The 17737-nt window shown below is 45.5% G+C and overlaps 1 protein-coding gene across 1 annotated transcript in view; it reads left to right on the top strand.

Annotated features, from left to right (window-relative positions):
* Window positions 1-17309, top strand: part of CSGALNACT1 (chondroitin sulfate N-acetylgalactosaminyltransferase 1) — a 108582-nt gene extending 91273 nt beyond the window's left edge. The window contains exons 8-9 of the mRNA XM_060171495.1: window positions 9303-9384; window positions 15364-17309. Coding sequence (XP_060027478.1) covers window positions 9303-9384; window positions 15364-15653 — 372 coding nt within the window. The 3' untranslated portion in view covers window positions 15654-17309. The remainder of the gene's footprint in view (window positions 1-9302; window positions 9385-15363) is intronic.
* Window positions 17310-17737: the final 428 nt, after the last annotated feature.

Raw genomic sequence — 17737 nt, 5'->3', positions numbered from 1 at the left:
TTCTTGCCTTCCCTATATCTTCCACCCTCTAGCAGTATCAGATGTGCAGGAAGTGCTACAATATAGCTGTTAACAAAAGTTACAAAGAGAGCACAGTCTGCTCTGGCAGCCCTGCAAATATGAAGTCATTAGTCGCTGTGCCAATTACTACTTCTCCTGGCTGTTGCCTCTGTCATTAGGTAATATTTTGCTTGCAGATAAAGGCAAGCAACCAAATTCATGACTTCAGAAAAGTTTAGACTACTTGTCTCTTCAACATACAGACCATTAGACATAAGTAATAAGTGGGATCATGGAATTTTTACTAATATTAAATTTCTTGAGGCTTTTTTTTTTTTTTTTTTGCCACCAGGGTTATCACAGGGGCTAACTGCCTACATGGCTCCATTACTCCTAATGGCCTTCTTTCTTTTTCTCTTCTCTTTCTTTTACTTTATTCTTTCTCTTTTTTTTTAAAAAAAAATTATTTATTTATTTTTCCTTTTGTTGCCCTTCTTTCTCTTTTTTATAAAGCGAGGCAGTGGGATGGGAAGGGGTGAGAAATATAAACTCCTGCAGCATTGTTCCACCACTGGGAAGCTTTTCCCCCTGCAGATGGGGGCCAGAGACTTGAACCCAAGTCCTCACAAATGGTAAAATGTGCACTTGGCTGAGTGTATCACCAGCAAAACTCTTTCTTGAATTTAAGCCTGAAGAGAAAAACCATGGATGATTCAGTATAGGCCATGCTCAAGGACCTGTGTTCAAGCCCCTGATTCCCTCCCCCCCCACCCCCCCCGGGTGGCAAGCTTCATGATTGGTGGAACAGTGAGGTAGTGTCTCTCCTCTCTACTATCTCTCACTCTCCGACTAGAAAAAAAGAAATGAAAAGGAGTCCACCAGAACCACTGGAATCACTCAGATGCAAAAATCACTCAGTGAAACGCTGGTGGCAAAAATAAATAAAAATAAAAATAATAGAATGGGAGAAATGAGGTGCCAGTGGACCATCCGCCCAGAACAGAGTGGCATTAGAGGCGATGACACACTCAGTTGAGCACAGATGTTACCTTGCACACGGACCTGGGTTTTAGTCTCAGCTCCCCACCTGCAGAGGGGAAACTCTGTGAGCAATGAAGCAGGTCTACAGGTTTCTATCTTTCTCTCTCCACCCTCCCTCTCCAACTTCTCTCTATCAAATAAAAAACAGAAGTCACTGGGAACAGTGGAGTTGTAGTGCTGGCACTAGCCCCAACAATAACCCAGGTGACAGTAAGACTGTTTAAAAATAAGAGTGGCACAAGGACGTCAGGTTTAAGTGACAGGCGGGATGCATGGCAGACTGAGCTGCTGGGTGCCCTGTGCACTGTGAAAGGTGAAAAGAGAGTCCTGAGAAGACAGGGTGACAGGCAGGTGTTCTCACCTGACTGGGGTGGGCATCTCTGATTCTGGTACCATGTGCCAGGTGCTGCGTTTCTCTGTAATCAGTGTGAGTACCAGTCTATGGAGGCATTGATCTCCGTAAGAACTCACTTGTGGTGCTGGAGTCCCTGGCTCCAGGCTCACCTGGTTTTGCAAGTCTTTCCAACCCTGAGAGCAGCAACTTCACACTAACAGCCTGAAATAGGCCACAATGGGAGTATTGACACCACAGGAAATAGCTAACACTGTAACTCAAGGCCGTCTCTTTCAGAGAGTGTGTTGTCAAATACTTACTAGCACACCACTGGCTTTATGCCATGAAGGGGTTTTCTAATGGAATTAACCAGTGTTTTGGAAATACATCTCAGGCAGAGAGTGAAGGAAAGACTGGAGAACAGGGGAGGGAAGATAGCTGAAACAGAAGTGAAGAGAGGTTGGCCTCTACAAGAACTAACAGAGAGCTACAAGTAGGTCTGTGGTGAGTGTGCTACTAAGTAGCCATCTCCTGGCCTCCGGGCCTTTCCTTTCCATTTCTTGGATATACGTTCCCCTTTATTCATCCCTCCAGAATGATTTTGACCACTGAGCTGTGTTCTATTTTTAAATCTTAACTCATAAAATACATGCCAACAGTCCATAATCTTATATTGCCATTTTTTCTTAATATTTTTATTTATTTATTATTGGATAGAGACAGAAAGAAATTGAGAGGGGTGGGGAAATAGAGAGGGAAGGAGACAGAGAGACACCTGCAGCCTTGCTTCACTTCCTGAAGCTTTCCCCCTGATAGAACCTGGGTCCTTCTGCCCTGTAATGTGTGCACGTAACCAGGTGTACCACTGCCAGGCCCCCCTTTTTTGGTTGTTGTTGCCTTTTTTTCATTTTTTCAGAACACAAACTCTCACTGAGTATCAAAGATAAAGTTAACAGCTGCAGCTGCCTATGTAGCCTCCAACAAGCTAGCTTTGTGCTGTTTTTTCTCCTGTAGTTCTCAAAAAGGTGAAAAGCATAATCATGCTCATTTCACAGATGAGAAACTGGAAGTTCACAGTCAGTAGTTACTCCCTCCAGCTCCCACAGCAGCTAATTGGCAGAAGCAGGAACACAAGTGCCCCCAGACCCCACGTGCCAGAACATGGGCTGTGAGTGCCGACTGGCCCGGCCACATTCCCAGGTGTGTCAAGGAAGGGGTGGGGTCTAGCTTCACATCACAACCCTAGAGCAGAAGGAATCCCTTATACAGCCTGATGCTTTCAGAAGACACTGCCTTTTTTTCCCCATGCAGATACTAATAGGAGATTTTTTTTTTAAAGAAAAACTGTGAAATTAGTAAAAATCAGCCAGGAGGTGGTGTGTGAATTCATTCTTAGATGAAACGTTTGAAAGCTATTGACTATGAAGTACCGTATTTCTTACAAAATGGAAGCCATCATAGCAATCCAGGTGCTGGTTGGGGCTTGGCTACAATTAGCCAAGTGATCATGAGCAAATCTTTTAGCCTTTCTTAAAATTTTTTTTTATTAATTTAATTTTTTATTATTAATTTTAATTTTTTAATTGGAAACACTGCCAAGACCATAGGATAAGAGGGGTACAACTCCACACAGTTCCCACCTCCAGAACTCCGTATCCTATCCCCTCCCCTGATAGCTTTCCTATTATCTATCCCTCTGGGAGTATGGACCCAGGGTCATTGTGGGATGCAGAAGGTGGAAGGTCTGGCTTCTGTAATTGCTTCCCCGCTGAACATGGGTGTTGACAGGTTGATTTAGCCTTTCTATCATAAGTCATGTGCCTGGCACATGCCGTCTCCTTGCCCCCTTTCCCCCCGTTTTCGTGATCCCCAAGCCCTCTGGATCCAGACGACAAGGAGTGGAATGTTAATGTTAGGGGTACCCAACCCAGCTATGGCTGCTCCTGAAGCTGAGGGAATCTGCTGCTCATGGCTACATAGTTGGCATAGCCCAGTGCACAATGAAAACACAGAGCCATTGTTTCAAAATTAAGACTATCAAGAAGGCAATGGCAGACCATTAAAATGGGCAAGAGGCCTTAGAATTCTAAGCATGGGGCCTGTAGTCTTTACTGGTGTTTTTGCATTAGTCACAGGCATCCTCCACGCTAAAGAGATTATCCCTGATTTCAGAAAAGTGCTCTGCCTGAGAAATTGTCATTTTATTTCATAGTCAAATTGCTTCAGGTTGTCTGTGTTGGCACCATTAAACCAGAGGGACACTGACTAACTCTTGGAGCCTTCGTACATCTTGGGGAAAAGACACTGATCCTTGTGTTAGAAGCTTGATAGAAAATAATTATCCATACCATCCACCAAGCAGGCTGGGAGTATAGTAACTTCCTGAGCGAGGGCAGACTTGACAACTATCCTGGGTGCTGTGCCCATAGCCTGTGGTACCTGCTGGGCTCTAAGAGGTGGGGAGTAGGCTGCTGTGGATAATCAGAGGAAGTCAGCCCCTGAGAAACAGTGAAAATGTGGATAGAATTTGACAGTAGGCTAGAGAAATGCCGGCCATAGAAAGAGATTTTCTTTCTTTCTTTTTTTTTTTTTTTCTTGGTTAAGATTTATTTTTTAATTACATATGAGGAAGTTTTACATGAAGCAGAGAGAAGGAGAGACAAACCAGAGCACCACACTGGTACATGTGGTACAAGGGATTGAACTGAGAACCTCAGGCATAAAAAGCCTGATACTCTACCAGTCAAGCTATTATTCCAGCTACTGTTCTCCTTTTTTATTTTTTTTTCCCCTCCAGTCTCTGGGGCCTGGTGCTGCTCCTGGCAGCCATTTCCCCCCCACCTCCTCCTCCCCATTTTATTGGATAGGACAGAGAGAAATTGAAAGAGGAGGGGGAGATGGAGAAAGAAAGACATTTGCAGACCTGCTTCACTGCTTAGAAACCTGGGTCCATGCTCAGGTCCTTGCGCATACTGTGTGTGCTTAGTTGGGTGACCACTGCCCGGCCCCCTCCTTTTTTCTTTTATGTTATTTTGTCCTTGTTGTTCATTGCTCCAGGCTGACAGTACTAAAGTTTCCTCCAGTGCAGCATGGGCCAGGGGACCTGTTTCCCCTTTAAAATAATAAACAATGTAGGGTCTCTTATTCCTCTGTGTAGACTTCTCTTGTGTATCTTTAAAAATTATTATTATTATTATTATTATTATTACTATGATTATTGATAGGACAGAGAAAAATTGAGGAAGAAGGAGGAGGAAGCCAGGTGGTGGCATACCTGGTGGAACACACACGTTAGAATGCACAAGGACCTGGTTCAAGCGTCAGGTCCCCACCTGCATGGGGGAAGCTCTGTGAGTGCTGAAGCAATGCTACAGGTGTCTTTCTTTTTCCCCTCTTGATTTCTGGCTGTCTCTATCCAATAAATAAAGATTATAAAAGAAATCTAAAAAGGGAGGTCAGGTGGTGGCTCATCTGGTTAAGTGCACACATTACAGTGCACAGGGACCCTGGTTCAAGTCCCCGGTCTCCACCTGCAGGGGGAAAGCTTCATGAGTGGTGAAACAGAGCCACAGGTGTCTGTCTCTTTTCCTCTCTGTATCCCACCTTTCAATTTCTCTCTATCTCTATCCGATAATAAATAAAAATATTTTTTAAAAGAGAGAAGGAAGGAGAGAGGGGAGGAAAGAGAGACACCTGCAGCACTGCTTCACCCTTTTTGAAGCTCCCCTCTCCCCTGTAGGTGGGGATCAGGGCTTCCAACTAGGGCCCTTGTGCATAGTGATGTGGGCTTTCAACTGGATATACCACTGCCTGACACCATCTTTATAAAACTAAGGCAGAGAGCAGTGGAACTCCTCAGACATGAATCAAAGGTTTTGATGAGTTAAGCCTTCTGCTTAGACCCTAAGAAAGTGGAAACATTTTAGCATCATTTTAGAGCCATACAATTCTGGACATTTCCACCTTTGGGACCTTTACTGAACACTCACAGTGTCTGTTTCCACTGGCGTGCGCCTCAACATTCTTTGAAGAAGTGTTTGTTGAGTGCTTGACATTGTTTGGGATGCTGGAAATGTAACTCTGAATGAGCTTGGGTTCTCCCAGTAGTAAACAGACGAGTGCATCAATAGGTTAATTTCAAAGAGGCACAGTGTTAGAGAGAAAATAAGCCAGCTATAACAGTGACCTAGGTGGGGGGAGGCTGACACTGCTGGGAGGATCAGGATGATGGCTCTGAACAAGCTGGAAGAGCAGAGTTCTATGGCAAGAGGGCATGGACCACCAGACGGGAGGACAGCAATGTCCAGCCTGAGAGAGATTTGTGAGTTGTTTTAGGAGCAAACTCTAAGGGGGACTGGTTGCCTAAGAGGAGGACATGAGGTGGCTGAGGCATTGGGACTTTGCAGACCAGATGTTTCCTGATTCATTTCATCTCATTGCCCAAAGATGATACAGTTAAAACCCCTGCAGAGTTTTAAATGGGAGCATGCAGTAATATGGTGTGTGCTGGAGAGTGCCCAATCCTGGGGTGGGGGTAGGGGTGCTACCCGCCCAGGGCACCACTCCAGTCAACCAGGCTAAGTTGTGGGGAGGAACCTCTGATGAGTGTACTCCGCCTAGCCCTGACACTCCATGCTGTGCCACAACCAGGTCAGCTCCTAACAATGCTTCAATGCCAGTGAGCTCTTTGCGCAGATGCTCTGCAGGGTTTGCCAGCTGAAAGCCAGCATTATAGTTTGCACTGAAATAGTGCATTCCAGCTCACACTGACCCCAGAGGAGGGTCACTCCTCCATTTGTTCAGTTTTTTTTTTTTTTTTTTTTTGCCTCCAGGATTTTTGCCGGGGCTTGGTGCCTGCACCAGAAATCCACTGCTCCTGGAGACCATTTTTTCCCCTTTTGTTGTCCTTGTTGTTATTAATTATTATTATTGTTGTTGTTGCTGTCATTGGATAGGACAGAGAGAAATGGAGAGAGGAGGGGAAGACAGAGAGGGGGAGAGAAAGATAGACACCTGCAGATCTGCTTCACTACCTGTGAAGTGACTCCTCTGCTGGTGGGGAGCCGGGGGCTCAAACCGGGGTCCTTACGCCGGTCCTTACGCTTCACGCCACGTGTGCTTAACCCTCTGCACTACCGCCTGACTCCCCATTTGTTCAGTTTAACTAGACACTGTTTAACCCTAGACTCAGGATGGCTATCTCTTCAACTCCTCTTTGTCTACTGGCTTTCCTGTTTTAAGCTTTCTCATTTTATTTATTTATTTATTTATTTATTTATTTATAACCAGAGTTATTGCTGGGGCTCAGTGCATGACTCCACTGTTTTTAGTGGTGGATTTTCCCATTTCTTTCTTTCTTTTTTTTTTTTTTTTGATAGGGGGTGAGAGTTAGGGAGAGAGATGGAGAGCTATAGTAACACCCACAGCACTACCCCACCACATATGAAGTGTCCCCCCCACTGCAGGTGGGGGTTGGGGGTCTTGAACCTGGGACCTTGAACATGGTAATGTATGCTTTATCGAGTGAGGCCCTGAAGCTTTCTCTTTTAGAATCCATATAGAACACAGTCCGATATTTGAAGTCTGACTATTGATTGGTATTTCTCTTTGACTCCATTTTTTCCCCCAGAACCTTAGAGGATTTGTCTGTGTCCTAGCTGGCAGGAGGGCTGTTAACTCACTAACTTCAGTAGAAACTGTGTACCTGCTATGACTGGCACGGGACAGAAACCATCGTTAAAGAAATGACTCAGTGGAGATTTTTTTCCCCCTAGAGTTTCTTACCCTGCACAATCTTGCTGGTGGATAATACTAATGAAATTGCCCTGTCACTTGGGAGATATTGTATAACCAGCCTTTGTTCTGAAGCAGAATTGCAGCAGTGCATCTGCAGGGGACTGCTACCTGCCAGCAGCCCAATGGGTCTTGATTTTCCAAGTGATCCCCATGCATGTTGCAAATGAAGGCAGCTTGCAATGGAAATAAGGTGGCAGGCTGGGTAGTGCATTTTCAGTTGAGTATACATATCACAGCTCACAAGGACCTAGGTTCAAGCCCCCCCAGTCCTCACCTGCAGGAGGAAGCTTCATAAGGGATGAAGTATTGTTGTAGGTATCTGTCTGTCTTTTTCTCCTCCCAATTTCTCTCTGTCCTATCAAATATAGGAAAATTTTTAAATAAAGTATATTGAAAAAAAAAAAGAAAATGGCTTCACAGGTTACAGAGGACAGGCATTTTTAAAATGTACCCATGTAGGGGCTGGGTGATAATGCACCTAGTTGAGTACACACGTTACCAAGCACAAGGACCCAGGTTCGTGCCCCGAGTCCCACCTGCAGATGTCTCTCTTTCTTTCTCTTTCTCCATATCCTCTTCCCCTCTCAATTTCTCTTTGCCCTATTAAATGAATGAGAGAGAGAGAGAGAGAGAGAGAGAGATGAAGGAAGGAAGGCAGGAAAAAAATGATGATTAGGAGCAGTGGGTTCATTATGTAAGTACTGAGCCCCAGCTAACCCTGGTGGCAATAACAATAAATAAGTAGACAGATAAATATGCTCTCTCCTCAGCCATATATAAAAACAAATAAATAAAATCCACCACACTTTGTGGGCCTTCACCAAATCTAATTTTCCCTGTGGTGGAGAGAGTGAAGCTTCTAGAAAGTGGAATGGCAGCAAAAGGATATATGTTTGGATGTTCAAGCTGCATGAGACCTGTGGGTATCTGAAATCATCCTTCTCATTTAAGGAATAAGTGTGGGTCCATCTCCAGTAAAAGCTGCCAGGGGTCGAGTTGGGACAAGATAGAGGTCTCCCCTCCTACACACATACTGTTTCTAGCTTGCAATGGCCAGAGCCAAAGTTCCCAGTAGAAAATGCCAAACCAGAAAGGGGATCTGCTGCAGCTCCCTTTCCCTTCCCCAGAGAGAGGGCTTCCTATGGTCTCAGCACCTTTGTGAACAATAGGAATGAATCATGACAGATAACAATGAAGGTCCAAGAACCATCTCCAGAATTGCCTCAGCAAGAAAAAAAAAAAAGATATAAACAGTTTTTGTTTTCTTTTTAAACCTTTGCTGTTTTAGTGGACACATTGGAAATTTACTTGCAGAGAGAGAGAGACTAAGCGGGGCCAGGCTGGCTTTTTAAAGAACAGCCTTGCTTGGATGGCCTCTCAGCAGCCTTGCAGCTGGCACTGCTGCAGAGGTTTCTGCGGGAACAGTTTAGTTTTTACAACAAAATGAATGGGCAGAGAAGTCTTTCTTCAGAACCTGGACTCTTAGCGCCCTTTTCCTGAGGAAGCCGGAGTTAGCAGGTCATGGTGACACACTCAAGTCCTGAGTTTTCATTTTCCTTCCCCGAGGGAGTCCTGTTCGTGCTCTGTGCCAGGGCCACTGAATTCTGAGTTGTTCTCTGTCCCTTTTCTCAACTTCCTGAGCCCTTTGCTGGCTCCCTGCCCTACCGTGTGTGAGGGGCCAAGGCCTGAAATTCTTGCTGGCACTGGTGTTGGGCCAGGCACGTAGGTGGCTTTTCCAGTGCTGTTCTAAAAGTTCTCTGCTGGTTTGTTTTTGAGTGACACAGGCAGGGAAAGAGGGTTAAAGAGCCATGGGGGTGGGGGTGGGACTGAGGGGGATTGAGATATGTGTGTATGTTTTCATGCCTACACCCTAGAAACATTCCATCCAGAGATGCCAAAACTCACAAGGCCCCTTTTCAAGACTGGTTAGTTTTCCATTTTCCTAACTGCCTAAAAGGACTCAGTCCACCTTCATTTCCCACACAGGGTTGTGACTGTTTCATCCTTAGTGGGATTGGCTCTCTGTGATGTTGCTTAGGCAAGTCTATGAATACAGTCCTATTTGCAGTCACCCTGTGTGTCCCCACATACACACACACACGCGCCTCACGTGACGTTGCTTTCCCTGCAGGTCATAAAGAAGGAGACTGGGTTCTGGAGAGACTTTGGATTTGGAATGACTTGTCAGTATCGCTCAGACTTCATTAATATAGGTAAGTCTGTATCTCTGCTGCCACCTAGAGGCCAAAGGCCTGTGTGGCTGTGAGTCCCTGCAGGTTCTAAGGAGTCTGGTGGCAAAGGTTGTACGATTTCCTAAGAAAGTCTGTTCCTCTAGGGGCTGGGAGATAGTTCAACCAGTGGAATGCACAGTTCCTTATGCACAAGGACCTGTGTTTAAGTCCCAGGACACCACATAGGAGCAGCATGTCCAGTTTCTTGAGCATATAGCCGCAGGAACTGTAGAACGGAGCTGTGATCTCTCCTTTTCTGTCTCTAGCTCTTTCTCTCACCCTCTGTATAAAAATCATCATTATAAAAAATCATCATTATCATCACCGTCACCCTTCTCCTCCTTTTCTTCATCTCTTCCTCTTCCTTCTCTAGTAGTGGTGGAACGGTATAGCTGCAGCTGCAGAGCCCCAATGAAAATGAAGGGAAGGGAGGAAGGAAGGAAGAAAGGAAGGGAGGAAGGCAGGCTGGCTGTCTCTCCTGTTATGGACTCAGGAAGTGCTCACCTGAGTCCTAAAATTTCCACCAGCACTTCTCAGTCACCCCAAGTATGGCGCATGGCTTGAAGAAAAGAGGCAGTTTGCTGCATAAAGGCAGCTTTTTAAAACTTTATTTTAATCAGAAAGATACAGGGGGGGAGAAAGAGAGGAGGAGAAGAAGAAGGAGAAGGAGGAGGAGGAAACGGAGAAAAAGAAGAAGAAGACAAGAAGAAGAAAGAGGAGGAGGAGAAAAAGAAGGATGAAGAGGAGATCAGAGCACTGTTCAGCTCTGGTTTATGGTGGTGCTGGGGATTGAACCTGGGGCCACAGAGTCTCAGACATGAAAGTCTTTAGCAGAACCAATGTGCTGTCTCCCCAGTTCCATAAAGACATCTTTGAAGCAATTCCCCCATTGACATCTTTTCACCTGGTCTGGTTCCCGTTTCCTCTCCCTTAAAACATACTAGTACTCTAAATAACTGGTGAGAAAGTAAGGACAACACGGGGGGGGGGGGGCGGGCGGGGGGCAGTTGGAAGAAAAGTGAAAATCTAGATGTCACTATGTTTGTTATTACTCTAAGTATGATATAGGGAGTATATTGAACCTTCATGAGACATCTTTAATTTTGAGCCACTGTATTGGGGGAAATAATTTATAAGACTATTATTGTCACAGGTGTGCGGTTTCTTATTTCCTTATGCCAAGTATCTGCACACTACATGACTCAACAAGCTTGTCATCTTCCTACACCACAAGACACTGAATTCTCAACCTAGCTTCTGTTTATTTTTACTTATTTATTTTTATTGCCACCTGGGCTATAGCTGGTGCTTGATGCTGGCACTACACTTAGGTTACAGGTGAGGAGATCAAGGCTCTCTATAAGCACAGGGACCTCTCCACAAGTGAGCAGTGGCATATTCAGGGTATTAACTGAGGGTCTCCTGTGCCCTGTGACAATGTCACACCCACTCCCCTATGTGCTCCTTCCTGAATGAGTTAGACTTGGATGTGAACCAAGAGACCAGAAACCTTGGTCTTGGGCTCAGGGATGGCGTCCAGCAGTCCAGGCATTAGGCAAGATGTAGAGACGCTCACCTAACACCCCCCCTTGCTGGGAGCCCTTATGCTGATCTCTCCTGGTCTACCCCCACTCACTCCTGGTCTGTCCTTCTTTGGGCCAAGGACTGCAGGTCCAAAATCATCCCGTGGGATGTAAGTTGCCCCAGATTTTGGTTCAGAGCTGAGATGGACTACAGGAATGCTAGAAAACTTGTGGAAAATCATGGATTTAAAAAGGGATAAAAACCAACTTCAAATCAGAGCCTGCCAGCCTCAGCAAAGTACCCAGGTGACAGTCTCCTTGTGGTAAGGGCTCTGTGATAGCACAGATATCCTCTGATTTCTAGAAGAAATATTCCTAGATGGTGGCAGGCCTATAATATTTTTACTATTAATTTTTTATTATCTTTTAATTTTGTAGAGAGACAATGAAATTGAGAGGGAAAGGGGAGAGAGAAAGTCACCTGCAGTACTATTTCATGGTCCATAAAGTTTCCTTCCTGCAGGTAGGGACCGAGGGTTTGAACCTGGGTCACTTAACCAGATGTCACCACCTGACTCTCCCTATTGTATTTTTTTTTTTTTTGGATAGGACAGAGAGAAATGGAGAGAGGAGGGGAAGACAGAGAAGGGGAGAGAAAGATAAGACACCTGCAGACCTGCTTCACCGCCTGTGAAGCGACTCCCCTGCAGGTGGGGAGCCGGGGGCTCGAACCGGGATCCTTACACCGGTCCCTGCGCTTTGCGCCACATGCGCTTAACCCACTGCGCCACCGCCCGACCCCCCTCCCTATTGTATTTTTAAGTGACATATTTAAAAAGTTTCTTCTGCCAGAGATTTCCCTTTTGAGAAGTTCTACTTCCTTGCTATGTACAAGGAAAGATGATTTTTGTTGTTTTATGTTTGTCAGATTTGAATTTATAGTATATTAGAGCTGACTGAAGATAGGCTATGGCTGTATTTGGAAACCAATACTATCTCAATAGAAGACAAATTCGAAAAATCAAACAATCTGGGGGCAGGGGACTAGAAAAATATAAGACTGGGAGGCAGGCAAGAGTGCATCTCAGAATCTTTGTGTCACTTTGGAACCCCAGTTGTTATTTGTAACTAAGTATTTGCAAGCATCTTATTTGCACAGCTTCTAATTTATTTATTTACTTTTTTTTTTCTGGAACCAAGACTTTGTACCTGCACCGTTTTATCCTCAGGGATACTGTTTTCATATAGAGAGGTGATTAGATAGATAGATAGACAGACAGACAATAACACCTCCTAGGGCTAGAACTTGGGTCTCACTGTTGTAATGTAGGCATCTTGCTTGATGAACTCTCTCTCCAGCTCAGCTGTTATGTAATGAGCTATAATAATACTGATGGTGATAATAAATCAGGGGGCCAGGCAGTGGTGCACATAGTATGAAGTGCAAGGACCCACTCAAAAATTCGGGTTTGAGCCCCTGTTTCCCACCTGCAAGGGGGACACTTCACAAGCAGCAAAGTATGTCTGTAGGTGTCTTTCTGTCTCTCTCCCTTTCTCTCTCTCCCACGCCTCTCAATTTCTCTCTGTTCTATCCAATAAAATGGAAAAAAAAAATTGGCTACAGTGGATTCATAGTGCTGGCACCAAGCCCCAAGTGATAACCCTGGAGGCGAAGAAAATAAATAAATAAATCAGTCACAGCAAGCCCAGCACTAACCCCTTATATTACTAACTCATCTGATTATGGCGCACATTTCATTTCAGGATAAAAAAAAACCTGAGGCCACACATGGCTTATGGAAGAATTGAGACTTGAATTCCAGGCTCCCGACTCATCATTTGATACCTTTCTTTGCTGCTCACTACTGAGGGTGACAGATCACTCGTCTGCATAGCCAGGGTGGATGAGTTGTGGGTTCCCATGTAGGTGCCCCACTTCCAGTTCTAGAAATTGACTTGGTTCGAACTTCAGTGGGTAGGGATGCCATACTAGCTCTAGGAAACAATGCTGAGAATCACTTTCTTATAAGGGTTGGACAAGTAAGTATCTATGGTGAAAAAGAAACAATGACAAAAAAAGAGGCCAATGTTTCTTTAGTTCTGTTTGCAACTCAGGAGCTTCAAGGGAAAGGGGGGCAACAAGATTCCCTGAAGTGTGCCTTCATTGCCATGAGAGAACCAGGCTCAAGCTTAGTCACCACTGGATTGGAGGAAGCCTCAGTGCTGTGGTGTGGTCCAAGTCCTTGATCTACTTGTCATTTACTTTTGTGTTTTGCGAAATATAGTGGTTTAGTTTCATTCTTATGCATATTTCAATCCATTTTTTCCAACACCATTTGTTGAAGAGTCTCTGCTTTCCCCATTTAATAGTTTGCCCTCTCTTTGTCTCTGTCTCTCACTAGGGCTGGGGCATCACACAGGTATGATTTCACTTTCAGATAGCAAGAGGGGTGGGGAAGAGAGAAAGAGAGTCAGAGGAGGAAAGAAACCCCAACACTCAACTTCCCCCAGGACTATGGCACCTCCCAAAATGGTGCCAAAGTCTTGAACCCAGGTCCTGTGCATGGCAGGACAGGTGCTCTGCCAGTGAACTGATTCCACCAGCCCAGGCAGACGCATATCTGCGGGATGACTTTACCCCATGAAAGGAAGAATACTTTTGTAGAACTTGTTCCCCCCCCGCCCCCCACACACACCGTGTCCTGTTTTCAGTTGTCCACACTGCTGCAAGCCCTGTTTTTGTCTCTGCAGTGGTAACAGTGCCACCTCCAAGCAAAGACAGAAAGGTTTTCATTAGATGGCTTTAAGTTGAAAGGCTGTGATGCTCTGCAGCGGCGGCTGTTAGTAGGAGGCTGGAGGCTAATCCTAAACATTGGTGATTTCTTAGAAGTAGCCAGCAAGGGAGCCAGGCAGTGACACACCCAGTTGAGCATACACATTGCCATGCACAAGGATCTGAGTTCGAACCCCTGATCCCCAGCTGCAGGGTAGGTACTTAATGAGTGATGAGGCAGGTCTGCAAGCCTCAATCTCCTCTGCCCGTCTCAATTTGTCCTGTAAATTAAAATGTAAACAAAAATAAAAGGGGGGGATGGCCAATAGGAGCAGTCAATTCAGAGTATTCCCACTGAACCTCAGCGATAGCCCTAGGGGCCATGAAAAGAAAATAACAAGAGAAGGGAAAGGGAAAAGGAAAGAAGAGAAAAGAGGGAGCAAGAACCTGCTCAAGGATCTGGGACTGAGCCCTCGCTCCCCACCTGCAGGAGGAAAGCTCCACAAATGTCAGAGCATGTCTGCAGGTGTCTACCTTTCTCTCTCCCCCCTCCTCTCTCAATTTCTCTCTGTCCTACCAATAAAATGGGGGGAAAAAAGGCCTCCAGGAGCAGTGGATTCATAGTGCAAGCAGTGAGCGCCAGCGATAACTCTGGAAGCAAAGAAAAGAGGAGAGGAGAGGAGAGGAGAGGAGAGGAGAGGAGAGGAGAGGAGAGGAGAGGAGGACAGAGGAGAGGAGAGGAGAGGAGAGGAGAGGAGAGGAGAGGAGAGGAGAAGGGAGGGGAGGAGAGGGGAGGGGAGGGGAGAGGAGGGGAGAGGAGAAGGGAAGGGAGGAGAGAAGAGGGGAGGGGAGGGGAGAGGAGGGGAGAGGAGAGGAGAGGAGAAGGGAAGGGAGAAGAGGAGAGGGGAGAGGAGAGGAGAGGAGAGGAGAGGAGAAGGGAGGGGAGGAGAGGAGAGGGGAGGGGAGGGGAGAGGAGAGGAGAGGAGAGGAGAGGAGAAGGGAGGGGAGGAGAGGAGAGGGGAGGGGAGGGGAGAGGAGAGGAGAAGGGAGGGGAGGAGAGGAGAGGAGAGGAGAAGGGAGGGGAGGAGAGGGGAGGGGAGGGGAGGGGAGAGGAGAGGAGAAGGGAGGGGAGGAGAGGAGAGGAGAGGAGAAGGGAGGGGAGGAGAGGAGAGGAGAGGGGAGGGGAGAGGAGAGGAGAGGAGAGGAGAGGAGAGGAGAGGAGAGGAGAGGAGAGGAGAGGAGAGGAGAGAAGAGGAAAGGAAAGGAAGGAAGTAGCCAGCTAGGACTGACAAAATAGCTCACTTGGATAGTGTGCTGCTTTGCCATATGCATGATCAGGTTCCAACCTGGTCCTCACCGCATTGAAGGAAGCTTGTTGTAATGGTCAATCTCTCCCCCTCCCCCCACCTCTCTTTCTGGCTGGGGAGAGGCACAGATCAAGCAGGTCATTGCTGGAATCTGGCCAGCAGTCTCGCTGTCTTTTCTATTAGGATTTTCCAGGCCTCTGATTCAGATGGACACTCATAATTCTAGAGGCCATAACATAGCACAGCTAGCCTTAATGCCTCTTCTCTTGCCAGTTTCTGTTCCGTGTAGATCAGGACAGCAGAGATATAGCTGGAGCTGCCCAGACAGCATGATTCAGTATGTCTTCTCTCCTGACAGGTGGATTTGACCTAGACATCAAAGGCTGGGGAGGCGAGGACGTGCACCTCTACCGCAAATACCTGCACAGCAACCTCATAGTGGTGCGGACCCCGGTGCGGGGCCTCTTCCACCTATGGCATGAGAAGCGCTGTGTGGATGAGCTGACGCCCGAGCAGTACAGGATGTGCATGCAGTCCAAGGCCATGAACGAGGCCTCCCACGGGCAGCTGGGCATGTTGGTCTTTCGGCACGAGATAGAGGCCCACCTTCGCAAACAGAAACAGAAGACAAATAGCAAGAAGACATGAACTCCCAGGGGCCAATTTGGGGAGATGTTTTCTTCTTGTTATTCTTTTTCCTTTTGCAAAGACTGTATGAACAGCTGCAACAAGGAAAAGTTGTCTATCAAGGGCAAAATTTACAAAAAAAAAAAAAAAGAATTTGATTGCTTAGTAATGGAGATGAGAGGAGAGAGAGAACGTCCCACTTTACTCTGCATCTTTGGCTTTCTGCAACAGGAGTTTAGAGGGGGAAAAAAATCTCTCACTTTGCCTGCAACAAGGAGCCAAATGTACCCCGTGTGCTGTCTGACAATAGCAGAATCCTGAGTCCGAAGTTATAAACCTCAGGAGATGGAGGTTTGATGGTGTTTACGACACAGTGAGATCTGTTGCTTTCTATGCTCATTGAAATATTCATGAATTAAGACCAGCTTTGCAAAAAGTTCATTAAGATGAAAAGCAAGCACATCTCTCCCCAGATGAATGATTCTGTCAGTAGGGCTTTAGAGTCTAGGAATGCTGAAAACCCAGAAGGTAGATGAGGAGAGTGGGTGAAATGAGAACATACCTGCATTGCCATCCTTTTATGAGTTTATTAAGCAAAGCCAAATGGATTAAAATGCTAAAGAAGCCCTTTCATTATATTATTTCCCCCGTAATTAGCCAGACATAATCTGCTCATCTTTTGTTTTAGATTTAACTATTTCCTTTTGTTAATTTTATTTTGAAGTGCACTTTCTTTATGCTTTTGAGTTATACCCTGTTCATTCATACCAATTTGTAAGCCTTACTAAGAGAGCACAAGCTAGCAGATTATTTTAATGTTTTTAAAGAAAATGCTTTTAGATGCATTATGAGAACATAACAGGTCAGATGGAGACCTCTATCCCAGGACATGTCATGTGCAGGACCAGCTTCAGGGACATCTTGTCAGACCCTCATGTGGGGCTACTGACAGATCAAGACACAGATATTTTACCTGAAGAGGATTTCCAAAGAGGAAACACTGGAAGGGAACTATACAGACTTTCTTACCTTAATAGAAAAGGAGACTCGTTCAGACTGGGGATGTCTGTATTTATACAAAAGTCAGAAAACACATTTTCTCCCCCCAGGAGGATGGAGGACCACTTTCATATCGATTCAAATAAACCAAAGTCAACTGTGTAAACCAGTCTCTTTTTTCAAAGCAGGTGCTCGTCCTGGTTTCTGGCTCCCATGAAGTGTAGAAAACTATATTTTGTGAGGAACCATTCCACCTGCCAGAGTCCAGTGGGATAAAAGATTTTGCTATGTGTCTACTCATCCCAAACTAGGGAGAAATAGCATCACTATTTTTAAAGAAGTTTCACTCAGTCACCAAGATGCTTCTGCAAATGGCATTTTACTGAAATTTCCAACTATTAGGAAAAAAAAAAAATCCAGCTACCACGAACTGGCTTCTGCATTCATGTGAAAAGTATTTATTTATTAGCCAGCACCAGATGCACAAGCAGCTCATTATCTCTCTCTGATTTCTTGCATTCTGTTTGCCCACAACCCATTGTTTAAAAGCTTCAAGAACACTCAAGCTGTTGGTGTATTTAAAAAAAAAATTATATGGGTAGTTCATAAAATCTAAAACACAGGACATGACTGGAAAGGGACATCGGACAGCTAATAAAATCTGATTTGTGGATATGATTTCTTCTTGGAGTAGGCATCTCTAATCTTTATTTCTACAAAGTAGTATTTTGTGTACAAACCAGGTTTTTCTCAGTCTTGGCACTCCAAACATTTTGGATAGCATTCTTTCTTCCTTTTATTGGGAGGTTAATGATTACAGTACAGTTTTTGACACATGGGTACAATTTCTCATCCCACCATGATAGGTGTTTGCAAAACACCCTCACCCTCAACTTAGGTCTTTTTCTACCATCATGCACCAAGACCCCAATGCCCTCATCTGCCCATCCCTCTCCCCCTCCTTCCCCAGAGTCCTTTGCTTTGGTGCATCCAATCCAGTCCAAATTTTACTTCATGTCCCCCTCCTAACCCCCCCTTTTTTTTTCTTTTCTTATTTTTTAAGTTCTGCCTATGAGTGGAATCATCCTATATTCATCTCTCTTTCT

This window comes from Erinaceus europaeus, chromosome 2, assembly GCF_950295315.1.
Source record: "Erinaceus europaeus chromosome 2, mEriEur2.1, whole genome shotgun sequence".
In the NCBI taxonomy this organism is placed as follows: domain Eukaryota; kingdom Metazoa; phylum Chordata; class Mammalia; order Eulipotyphla; family Erinaceidae; genus Erinaceus; species Erinaceus europaeus.
This window is presented reverse-complemented; position numbering and strand designations above follow the sequence as displayed.